Source organism: Fusarium oxysporum, chromosome 9 (assembly GCF_000149955.1).
Source record: "Fusarium oxysporum f. sp. lycopersici 4287 chromosome 9, whole genome shotgun sequence".
NCBI classification, from domain to species: Eukaryota; Fungi; Ascomycota; class Sordariomycetes; order Hypocreales; family Nectriaceae; genus Fusarium; species Fusarium oxysporum.
In genome coordinates, this window is record NC_030994.1 from 1,334,254 (window position 1) to 1,344,796 (window position 10,543).

At 50.5% G+C, this 10,543-nt stretch overlaps 4 protein-coding genes across 10 annotated transcripts; 2 read left to right on the top strand and 2 right to left on the bottom strand.

Moving 5' to 3' along the window:
• Positions 1–1,528: 1,528 nt before the first annotated feature.
• Positions 1,529–2,240, top strand: FOXG_09328 (uncharacterized protein; the record flags this gene model as incomplete). The annotated part of the gene is made up of 2 exons (XM_018388437.1): positions 1,529–2,049; positions 2,107–2,240. The coding sequence occupies 2 exons, from the start codon at positions 1,529–1,531 to the stop codon at positions 2,213–2,215; spliced, it is 630 nt and encodes a 209-aa protein (XP_018246502.1). The 3' UTR covers positions 2,216–2,240.
• FOXG_09329 (uncharacterized protein) lies at positions 2,041–5,434 on the bottom strand. Of its 7 annotated transcripts, none has more exons than XM_018388442.1 (4): positions 5,239–5,434; positions 4,436–5,175; positions 3,533–4,377; positions 2,041–3,475 (listed from the first exon to the last, which is right to left on the bottom strand). In XM_018388442.1, exons 3-4 carry the CDS (start codon positions 4,339–4,341, stop codon positions 2,596–2,598), a joined length of 1,689 nt encoding a protein of 562 aa, XP_018246507.1. In that variant the 5' UTR covers positions 4,342–4,377; positions 4,436–5,175; positions 5,239–5,434; the 3' UTR covers positions 2,041–2,595. The 7 variants fall into 7 exon arrangements, with proteins under 7 accessions (XP_018246507.1, XP_018246509.1, XP_018246505.1 ...); XM_018388444.1 differs by having other exon boundaries at positions 4,436–4,759; positions 4,883–5,434; XM_018388440.1 differs by having other exon boundaries at positions 3,533–5,175.
• A 1,005-nt stretch (positions 5,435–6,439) lies between these two features.
• FOXG_09330 (ubiquitin-like 1-activating enzyme E1 A) lies at positions 6,440–8,975 on the top strand. Its single transcript, XM_018388445.1, has 2 exons — positions 6,440–7,197; positions 7,253–8,975. Exons 1-2 carry the CDS (start codon positions 6,852–6,854, stop codon positions 8,623–8,625), a joined length of 1,719 nt encoding a protein of 572 aa, XP_018246510.1. The 5' UTR covers positions 6,440–6,851; the 3' UTR covers positions 8,626–8,975.
• Positions 8,975–10,534, bottom strand: FOXG_09331 (uncharacterized protein). The gene has a single exon (XM_018388446.1). It carries the CDS (start codon positions 9,667–9,669, stop codon positions 9,169–9,171), a length of 501 nt encoding a protein of 166 aa, XP_018246511.1. The 5' UTR covers positions 9,670–10,534; the 3' UTR covers positions 8,975–9,168.
• Between the last annotated feature and the right edge of the window lie 9 nt (positions 10,535–10,543).

The window sequence follows — 10,543 nt, forward strand, 5'->3', positions numbered from 1 at the left end:
TCTTTTACATTATTGTTCAAAAGTTACCATATTTGCTTGCTTAGAGCGTGGTAACAATTCTAGACTTTTGTTTGTACCTCTGACCTGGTTACATCCAGGTGCAGTACCTCTGTAGGCAGGGCGACATGGACGGTAAACTATGGCGTCAAGTTGCCTCCGTCATCTCAAAGTTGTGAATGGTTGATCATTGTGGAGTTTGAAGACACAGTCTAGGCCTAGGGCGCTGGAGTAAAGTCTCCAGAATCTTAGTTACAACCCTTGGTCTTTCGGCCGCTTTAGGATGAACGGTATTGGCGACTATCTACCACACAAATTCCAGCTCTTTCAGCTGGATCATTTTGACAAATGAGAGCCCCGCATGCCGTTCATACAGACTATCGTCACAATCCTGCCTACTGACCCTGCTTGAACAGCTTCAATCAGCCCTACTCTTATTAGTTGTGCGGTTCCACCATCTTCGTCATTGCCCTCGTTTGCGGAAACACCAATCTCTTGTTTCATTTGTCTTGGTCATTAGTAGGTATAGTACCTTAGGCTGGCGAACGCTCTATACCTTAGGTAAGGTACCTAGTAGCCGATTCAAACGAAGCAACAACCCGGAGGTGGTTCGTTGGACTTGTGCCCACAAGGTCTCAGCCTACAAGGCAAAAATGGACTTATACTCACTTGGAACTTTCCTTACTTGTCCACTACCTAAGGTAGATAGGTTTTTTTTTCCCTTGCAAGTATTTAAGCCTAGGTACTAGGCACCTACCTAGTTGAGATGGATGCTTCCACTTGACTACCTACTAACCTAAGTATCTCCCACTGAGTCGCATTTGCATAGTGTTGAACTTATAAGTCCTTTCACACGTGAATGGAACTACCTGCCGTAGGTACCCAGGTGCTCAGTTTGGTATACGACTGCCTTCAAAAGGCTTTGTTGCTTACCTATAAGGTAAAGTTGCTTCTCGCATACCTTCATCGCGATTGCCTCCAATGTCCTGAACCCAAGCTTTGCAGGCAGGTTCTCTAGTGAGGTGGTCGAAGACAGCAAGAAAGCAGGCTATCTCAACTCCAAAAGAATCGAGAAGCACTGCCTGGGGCGAATTCCTTGCTTGGTCGGGAGAAATAAAGGTCCCAGGCATTGGAGAAACTTCAGCACCGCAAAACAGAATGCAACAACCAGAATGTTGAGAGCAACTCAGCCTTAGGGGGTGCCTCCCTTGGGTATCTGATGCTATCTCAGGTATCTCGGATATTGGGGAAGTTGCAGATAACAATCCAGAAGTGTCAACTTCTGTCCCCCCGTGAAGTCATTTGTAACTGCCTCCATCAACGTCCTGTTCATGTCAGATGAAGGAAGGTGCCCGGGCATCGAAGGATGAATAAAACCACATTTACTCAACCCCTTCCGAGCCTTTCTTCTTCTCATCATCATCTTCGTTATTTCTTTCTTGGTATCCAAAGCATTTATCAACACCTGCCATTGTCCGATACCACTACACTCCATCGCCTATCAGGCTTTTTTCTGTTCCTCTTTGCAATGATGAATCAACCTAAGGGTGCTGGCCGCGCAGGCGGCACCATCCTTCAGGCTTTCCTATTCCTCTTCACCATTACCAATTTCTTTACACTTATCCTCAACGCGGCCACTGCTGGCCTGTACTGGGACAAACAATGGGGATATATCAAAGCGCTGCTCGTACAGGGAGTCTATGACGAAGATTACCTTTCCACAGCTGGCTCCCCCGATGTTTTTTATACCGATGTCACCAGCTTCGAGCCAGGCAAATTCATGAAGGACTCAGTACGACCATACCTGCTCCTCGCTGTTGTCGCTGGTATCACATGGGTCATTGCCTCCATCGCCCTTCTTTTCCTCTTTACCAAGATTCGACACTTCAATCACCGCGTTGCTCGCTACGTTTTCCGGGTTATAGGCGTGGCGACCTTCGTATTCTTGGTCATCTTCTACCTCACCTGGGCCCATACTTACAACTTTGACTTCCCCTTCACGCTTGACTGGCCCCTAGGCAAGGCAGCAGTGATTATGGCACACATCAACCTGTAAGTGTGATTATGGCAGTGTAGGGACATCTACGCAATTACTGACCATATCCCCAGGCTGCTCGGCATCTTCGTCACTTTGCTGGCTGCGGTCCTGGACACGCCAAAGGACTGGGCGGATCATGCACCTACTGGCCCCAATGGTCGCCGAACTAGCCAGGTATAATGGCCAGCCTTGAACAACTGAGAAGAAAAACCGGTGACGGTTTTGTGTGGACGTCTCGAGGTCAGGGGTTTGGTTTGTTGTTATCATTATTATAGTTCGGTTGGGCGTATGGTCGGTGCAGGCTGCAAGTATCTTTACACCAGTAGATGGTAGAGGGTTTATTCGAGTATGCTTTCCTTGTTCTTTCAATATGATAATTCTTGTGACTATGGAGCCGTGAAGACTTTCAAGTCAGTAGACAGGCCAAACAAGCAAAAAGCTCCCAGCACATAATGATCAGCCAGCATCTTCTAACGGGTATATTGCCATCATTCCTTAAAACTGAAAGCCCAAGACCTTGATACATTGCATCTCCGTCTATGCATATTTTACAAACCATCTCAGCGCAACTCAACCGAAGGAAAGTAGCGAGGTCCTGCAAAACCTCGAGCCAAGACAGACTGTATATCAATATTACTCGTGGGATCGTGATGGGAGCTCCACATCTTGAGGAGTATAAATCGGCCTGATATGGGGGGGTCGAAGCGAATTGTGCATTTGCTCTTCTTCTTCTCTATGTTGAAACGGGCATGTGGAGAGAGCAGTTGACCACCACCGACGGCTCGAACGGCGTCTTGCGTAGCAGAGGCGTGAGCTTCCCAAGCTTCTGTTAGGGAGAAAGATCGGTTGGAGCGATCGTGATCGCGGTCCCGCTCCCGCTCCCGCTCTCTTTCTCGTTCCCTCTCTCTTTCGCGGCGGCGCGAATATGGAGGATCAAACCCTGAGCCGCTAGTATTGGCAGCACTACTGTAGAGGCGCCAGTGGGAGGGATGGTGGTCGTCGAGGTATTCGGGATCAAAGGGGTTACCGCCTTCATCGGAGTCAGAGTCGAGGGTTTCGAATGGGAGGGAGCCGATGCGGTTGGGTGCACGGCGTAGGAAACGGGGGCCGTCAAAATCGTCGTCTTCGTCGTCGCTGCACTCAGTAGTGACTTGGAAGTCGGGCAGGTTGGAGGCGAACTCTTCAGGCATCTGTGGTGTCCGTGGTTCGTAATCATCGGCGTTGGTGCGGTAGGGGTATGCTGGCCGAGACCTCGTGGTCGTAGTGCCATTCTCATGGTGCTGTACTGATATTATTTCAGTTGGGATGGGCTGAAGAACTCTCGGGTCCTCATCATTCGTTGGCTCATTCGTTGGCTGTGCATATTGAATTTGGTACCGGGCTGTTCGGTTGAGCACTTCGTCTTGGTTCATAGCCACAAAGACCATTCCCTCCCTCACGCTGTTACAGAATTAGCCATGTTGTCCGGATCATGCTGTAATGCATGGGACAACATACGGATGTGAATAGTTGGACGACGCAGGCGCCTTTATGACCAGCTCCTGGAGAGTGAAAACGGTGCCACCCTGATGTCTCAATACTATGTTGCATCTATTTCCCTTTGTGCAGTACACCGAGGTATCGTTTTTGAGGATATTCTCAGCGGCGTATGATAACTCATTGGAGAACATGCCCCCATCACAGCTGACGATCTCCATCTTAAGATCTCCTTGCTCGACCTGGCCATACTTGCCATAACGAAAGCCTCGTAAGGCCGGCGCGAGACGATCAGAATCCAGCTTCCGGCGCTTGTGCCGTCGATTCGAGTCAGGGAGATCTGAGGGACGGAGTGGAGGAGAGAAGTTGGGCGGCATGAGCGGAGGAGTAAGGCTTGGGTGGTGCTGAAGATCGAGAAGGGCCCGCAGGTGTGAGTTGGCTTCCTCGAGGTGTCGATCGAGGTCTTCGAGGTTGGAGGGTCTGGTGTTCTCGGCGGCGGTGGCAGCCCGCATGCGGTCAGTACGTCGAGAAGTCGGCCAGCCGTCGTCCATGGGCCGTTCAAAGTCGTCAAAGCCGGAGCCGGAGCCGGGACCCGGGGCTCTGTTCTCCAGGTTCCGGATGCGGTCGGCGCGGCGTGAAGCGGCTGACCAGTGCCGGGACTGAGGGCGGTTGGAAGAAGTCGGCGAGGGGCTGTCTCGGTCACGATCTCGCTGGGCGTGGGCGAGGGCTCTCAGAGAAGGCAGTCGAGGCGGTATGGGAAGCGGTGGAAAGTCGTCGAGGGGTTCTCGAGAATGGCGACGGTGGGAGTTTGATCCCGACCGGCCAGACATTTTGGATGTATATGTATGTATGAATTAACGGCGGGACTGGGGGGGTTTCACTAGTCAGTCGGTGGGCGGTTATGGCTATGGATATGGCTCTGACTATGACTGTGGATGTGGATGCGAGTTATGACGTGGGGTTGAACTGAAGCGAAGCGAAGAGGGACGGCCGCTGATGGTCCCGTCTTTTGTCAGATGAAATGTGACCAAAATAGCAATGATGATGGTTTGAGGAGTGGCCGTTAATCGTTGTCGTCCAAGGGACAGCAGTTAAGCAGTATTGGCGCAAGGGTACACTTGGCTCTCCGGGAGTAATAAACTCGTTGATCTCGTCGTGAGTTAAGTGAGAAGAACCCCCGAATCACAGCCTGATTGTGGTGTCTTCTCGATGGCGACAATGGTTGAGCAACAGGCTAGGGATTGGATACTGTGCGAATGACTCTGCCGTGGGGGGGTTTATGTCAGTCAATCATCATTGGCCTTTGCTTTTCGCTGAGCCGTCCTACCTGTTATTTCATGCTCATCCTTGACATAGGTAGGTAGGCAATACAGGTAGGTATCATGCGCCTTTTTTTCCTGTATCTATTCTCTCTACCTTGCAGTTTTTCTGCTGCTGCCAAGGTTGTCTTCCAGCCAAAGGTCAGGCGTACCACGGCACATGAGCCGTGACTCTGAGTAAAAAGTCGCCGTTCTTTGGCGGGGGCGAGCGGAGAGACGGCGTGGTAGCAAAGACGCCAGTAGAGACGAATATTCGTTGATAGCTTAACTTGGCGGTAGCGGTGAGATATTGCAGCAAGTATTGGGTTAGATATGCAAAGCCTCTAAGGGAGAAAATGGACAGATCTGTTGTGAGAGGTGACAGTTGTAAAGAAGTGACATAGCCAGGGCTGGGCTGGGCTGACTGACCTTTTGAGCCGTCCATGATGAATGGTATGGGGGATAAAGGCGGTAAAAGCCACATCAAGGGATAGGCCACGACTTTGGGTCCCAGCGCTGTATCCGTTCGTCCAGAAGCTCAACTTGAGCAAAGGCCAGGTTCTTATATGCACCGTAGTCAGTTTATAGTAAGAAACCTTGGTCTGGTGTTGCAGCATGGCTGAACTCGTACCAATTATGTGTAACATTGTGCGAGGATCATGTTGTATTCAACTATCAGGGCAAATAGCAAACAACTCAACCCCGATAAAACAAATGGTGACTTGGAAACTATTTTCTAGGTTTGCTAACAATTAAATGTCCTTATTAAACCTCAATGTTCAGTCACGTATGCATTGTTGGTTGTTCGTTGTACCAAATGTGCGTGAAGCATGCGCCTAAGAAGTCACATATTTCCCCATATTGCCTACCTATGAACACTACATAACTGTCAAAGTTTTTTTTTTTTTTTTTGGCGACGGGCATCTTCCTTTCAGTCTGGGAAGAAACAGAAGAGGAGATACCTACCTCGTATCATCCCCCTGCAGCCTGTACGTGATATGCTTGCATCAAGTAGACCAGACGCAAGTCATGTCCCTGCAACACCAACTTCTTGACCCAGTTAGCCTCGTTCTCTCTATAAGGAAGGTAATGATATATTCAAAACCGTATAGTTGCTGTGTTACATTTTAAAATCACTCTTTCTGTTATTTCTGCTGTTTACTGCTACCTTAGGTAAGTCTTTGCGAGTTGAGGGCGATAGGTATAACCCAAGGTACTCATATTTCGTTTCGTTAATTGCACGTGATATTCGGGGACCCTTTGTGCCTGCGATCTAGTTCCCGCTTGTCGGGACGAAATGAGGTGGTTTCGATTCAGCAAACAGCTCCGAGCTACATTAACATTGGAGAAAACTCCAAATATTTACCTAAAATACAGTATATGAGTGGACTCCACTTCACTTGCAGCATACCTAGGTACCTACTTACAGAGGGATACTCTGCGTTGTGTACTGTGAATTGTTTAGGCATCTCTGATATCGTCGTTACCTGACTAATGGGCCATCCATGGCCTTACAGCAGCAGCCTTGAAATTCCCCAGAGCGCGTTAGAGACCCACCAAGCGGTACCTACAGAACGTACCCACGTCGATCCCACTAACAAATTTCATCCAGCCAATCATTGCAGGGCTAGTCCACCTCACTAACTTCCAGGTTCATAACTCCTTGACGTGAAAGCCAACATTCGACCAAGTTATGATAGGCATCTTCAGCCTCCTTTTAGCAATCAAGCAAACAAGACAAGACAAGACAAGACGGGACGAGACAGGACATACGTACATACCCGCCCGTGGTCCTCTCTCAGGTGGATGCTTGCGCCGTAGATGAAAAGTGCTTTTGTTGACTGGGAGAAGCTGAATCTCACCCAGCAGGCTGGGCCTTTTCTATCACGCGTCTTCGCCTCATCTCCTTCATAACAAGCCTCTGCGATATCGCTCTACGGCCTTTCAGCCTTGCGCTGCGATAAACCACAATCTCGGCACTTCATTCGCTTGATTACATCGCATCAACTCTATCCTCCGACTTCACCCCAAGTCTATCTGCGATGGACAACTCGAACCAGGATCAAGGCCAGCCTCAAGCTGAGCCTCAAGCACAACAACTCCCGAATCCTTCAGTGCAAGAAGAGGGAATTCCTCATATCGATGCTAGCGCTAATATCAACGTCAACGGCAATGGGATTCCCCAACTACCAGAGAATCTCCTCAACCCGATGAACCCTCAGGCGCTGAGCATGTTGGCCGATCCCTCACTCATGGCTGATCCCTCCTTGATGGCCATGCAGATGCCTCTGGCTGACCCTTCATTCATGATGCAACCTGGGATGGGCTTACCGAATGGCCAAAATGGCTTCAGTCTTCCCATGGCTCCCCCTGCTACTGTCAGTGCTGGTAAGTCCTGCGCGCGCAAATCGTACCTTAACAAATCATTTCTAACGTGCGCCAGACGAGGTCGCTTTGTATGACCGCCAGATCCGCCTCTGGGGCATGGCCGCACAGGCAAAGATCCAAAGCGCAAACATCCTTCTCATCACCATCAAGGCCCTCGCCAATGAAATTGCAAAGAATCTTGTCCTTGCTGGTGTCGGCTCTCTCACTCTTCTAGACAGTGCTACTGTTACCGAAGCAGATCGAGGCGCCCAATTCTTCATCCCTGGTGGTGAAGATGTCATCGGACAGAACCGCGCTCAAGTCGCCAGCGCCGCTCTGCAGAAGCTCAACCCCCGTGTTCGTGTTCACGTCGATACAGAAGGTGTCAAGACCAAGGGACCAAGCTACTTTGCTGCCTATGATATTGTCATTGCCACTGATCTTGACCCTGAGTCTTTCAATATCATCAACACTGCCACACGCCTGAACTGCAAGGCTTTCTACGCTGCCGGTTGTCATGGACTCTATGGTTTCATCTTCAGCGATCTTATCGAACACGACTATGTCATCCAGCGTGACCTGGGAAACATGCCCACATCCATTGGCCCAGAGTCTCGTACTCGCACTATCGTTGATGTCCAGACTCGAAAGGAGGGTCCCAAGACAATTGAGTCTGTCACCAAGCGCGAGCTCTACTCTACGTGGTTCCTCGCCAGTGACCTTGCTGTTCTTCCTGCCGAGTACACCCAATCCAAGCGACGACTCAAGAGTGTCACACCCGCCCTGTCTTGTCTCCGCGCTCTCTGGGAATTCATGCAGATCCAGAACGGCCGAGTCCCCAGCAATCGCGATGATCTTAAGCTGTTCACGCAGATCGCCACTCAGAAGCACAAGGCTCTTGGCCTGCCCAGTGAAACTCTCCGCCCCGAGTTTCTGCGTAGCTTCCTTCAGAACCTCGTCAGCGAAATCTCTCCTGTTGCCGCCATCCTCGGTGGTCAACTTGCCCAGGACGTCATCAACGTTCTCGGACAAACCCAACAGCCTATTCAGAACATGGTCGTCTTCGACGGCACAACTATGGAGGCGCTCATGTACCCTCTGCACCCAGAAGGCTCGCTCGGGGCATCGCAACTCACCGACCATACTGTCCCCAACGGCGGTGCGCCTATGATTCTGGGCGGCATGGATGCTCTGCCTTTGGGTCTTGACCCAACTGCCATGGGGGCTCTGCCTCACCATAACAATCCCATCATGATTCCTACTGGCCTTCCCCAGAACGGCAATCTTATTCCTATGCCCGACGGCTCCCTAGCCGATCCTACACAGCAATTCAATGCCGTAACGCAGGTGCCTCAGCAGCCTATGCAAGGGCACACGGCACAAGTCACAGCTGAGCAGACCACTCAGGAGACACCGGCAAACCCCGGTGCCTCGGAATCGAAAGAGTAGACTAGCCATATCGCCGAGATGCATCTAGAAGGACTTATCGCAGTGATTTGCAAGATCTTGGACAGGGCATTGAAGGGGGATAAACAATTCGCCCGTACTATATTATAATTTGGTCCGATCTCGAAAGTCAATAGAGAAGGCCCCAGCTAAGGGGACGGAAGACTTGGGGATAGACGATACCTCTGTATACTAAATAAGACTACTCACACATGGCATGCAAGGGGCCCGGAAAGATTTGATGTAATAATGAATATTCGTTTATATCTCCAAGCTAAACACCCCAGCTAGAATTCCGGGCTTAAGAACATGTCACAATTGCGATCATCAACACAGTCACTCGATTATCACAGTGCTTTTAGCTTATTGACTCTATTGTGCTCTACCAACATAGGTAAGCAGACCTAGCTAATATATAAGGGGGTATGACCACGTTGCCCTGATGCTTTTGTATTCCTGTACCCTTCCAAAAAGAAAACCATGATTGCCTTTGTCGTCACCTCATTCTTCTCCTTGAGAGGCGGATATCGGCCCCTTCCATTGCATTCAAAGGGACTGCAAGCAAAAGCCATTTGTGATTCGCGTCCAACTCGCACTCCTTTCATATAGCAAAGCAGGGAAGCCAAATGTCGAAAACCATGTCGCATGTAAAGTCAAAAGAACGCAATGCATATTATCTGCCCCTCTATATCCGGGGCTATGCTTGCCTAACGCCGCCGATGCGAATAAGAGAGGGACTATGCCCTCATCGAAAACGATTAAATCAGTATATGATAAGACCGACTTTTGGGGTATAAGTGTTGGGTATCGTAGCAGCTGAGCTGCGGTAGTAATATGAAAGAAACAGCGGGTGAGCATTATCAGCTGTCGCTGAACATAACCGTGCTTCTCGAGGTGTAGAGTTCTACTATGAACTCTCGTCAGTGCTGTCAATAGTAATGACTTTTCGCTGACTCTTGATGATTTGGACATCATCAGAAGATTCGCCCTTAACTCGAGGCTCTTTGGCGGATGAGGAATTACCCTTTGAGGTCGCAGACTCCACATCTTGATCACTCGTCTTGTTGGAAGTGCTGGAACTGACGATCTTGATCTTCTTCTTCACCGCAGTCTCTTTCGTCTTGGTGGCCTCGACAGTCTTGCTCTTACGCGATTGAGCCGCTCTCGGCTTCTTCTTCGCGGGCCCAGCTTTAGTTGCAATGGGCTCAGCCTCGGTGGTCTTGGGCTTCCTAGGGCGCAGTCGTCGTTTGAGCGAATTGCTGTCCTCGTCAATCACCACGGCAGCATCGTCATTCTTCTTAGATTTCTTAGCTGAAGGCTCAACTGCGACAACATCCTCGTCTGGTTGCGTGTCAGAATGCTTGCGTTTGTTCAGTTTCTGTGCAGTAGGTGGCACGCCAATAGCAGGCTCGGCGAATCGGACGGACTTGTAGGGCCGCGCAGGCTTAGCTTGCCCATCTGCCTTGGATGAAGAGTCGTCACCATTCTATCGCGAGTCTTCTCGATCTTGGCCAGGCTCGCCCCTTTCTTTGCCACTTCGCTTGCGCGTTTGGTTTACGCTCCATCCTCTGATCTGGGTCGGCCCAGAGCTGGGCAGTGCCGCGGCAGACCCAGTCTCCTTGTGGTCGTATGGGATGGTCTTCAGTTCGGGCTTATTCGGCCACGCTCGGTGCGCGGGAACGGGGGCGGGTTGAAGCTTTCGATACTTGTTCCCAGCGTCAGACGACCCTGAAGGGGTGGATCGATGACCATGGATCGAACTGGGAAGACCCTGAGGATTGTCTTGGGGGCTTTGAGCCATGTGAGGGGGCATAGGAGGGGGGTTCGCATACGTTGGAGATAGTACTTGATGGGCGTAGCCTGTGATGAGGCGAGGTCACATAACCTTGCCCAGCAGTCTGCGGGGTTGGCAGAATTCGAT

Bases quoted from the DNA above. Each gene is read 5' to 3' on its own strand.
- FOXG_09331 (XM_018388446.1), bottom strand. From the start codon at position 9,669: ATGTGGAGTCTGCGACCTCAAAGGGTAATTCCTCATCCGCCAAAGAGC.
- FOXG_09329 (XM_018388442.1), bottom strand. From the start codon at position 4,341: ATGTCTGGCCGGTCGGGATCAAACTCCCACCGTCGCCATTCTCGAGAA. The intron at 3,476-3,532 runs GTATGTTGTCCC...ATTCTGTAACAG, and splicing joins TCGTCCAACTATTCACATCC to CGTGAGGGAGGGAATGGTCT.
- FOXG_09330 (XM_018388445.1), top strand. From the start codon at position 6,852: ATGGACAACTCGAACCAGGATCAAGGCCAGCCTCAAGCTGAGCCTCAA. The intron at 7,198-7,252 runs GTAAGTCCTGCG...AACGTGCGCCAG, and splicing joins CCCTGCTACTGTCAGTGCTG to ACGAGGTCGCTTTGTATGAC.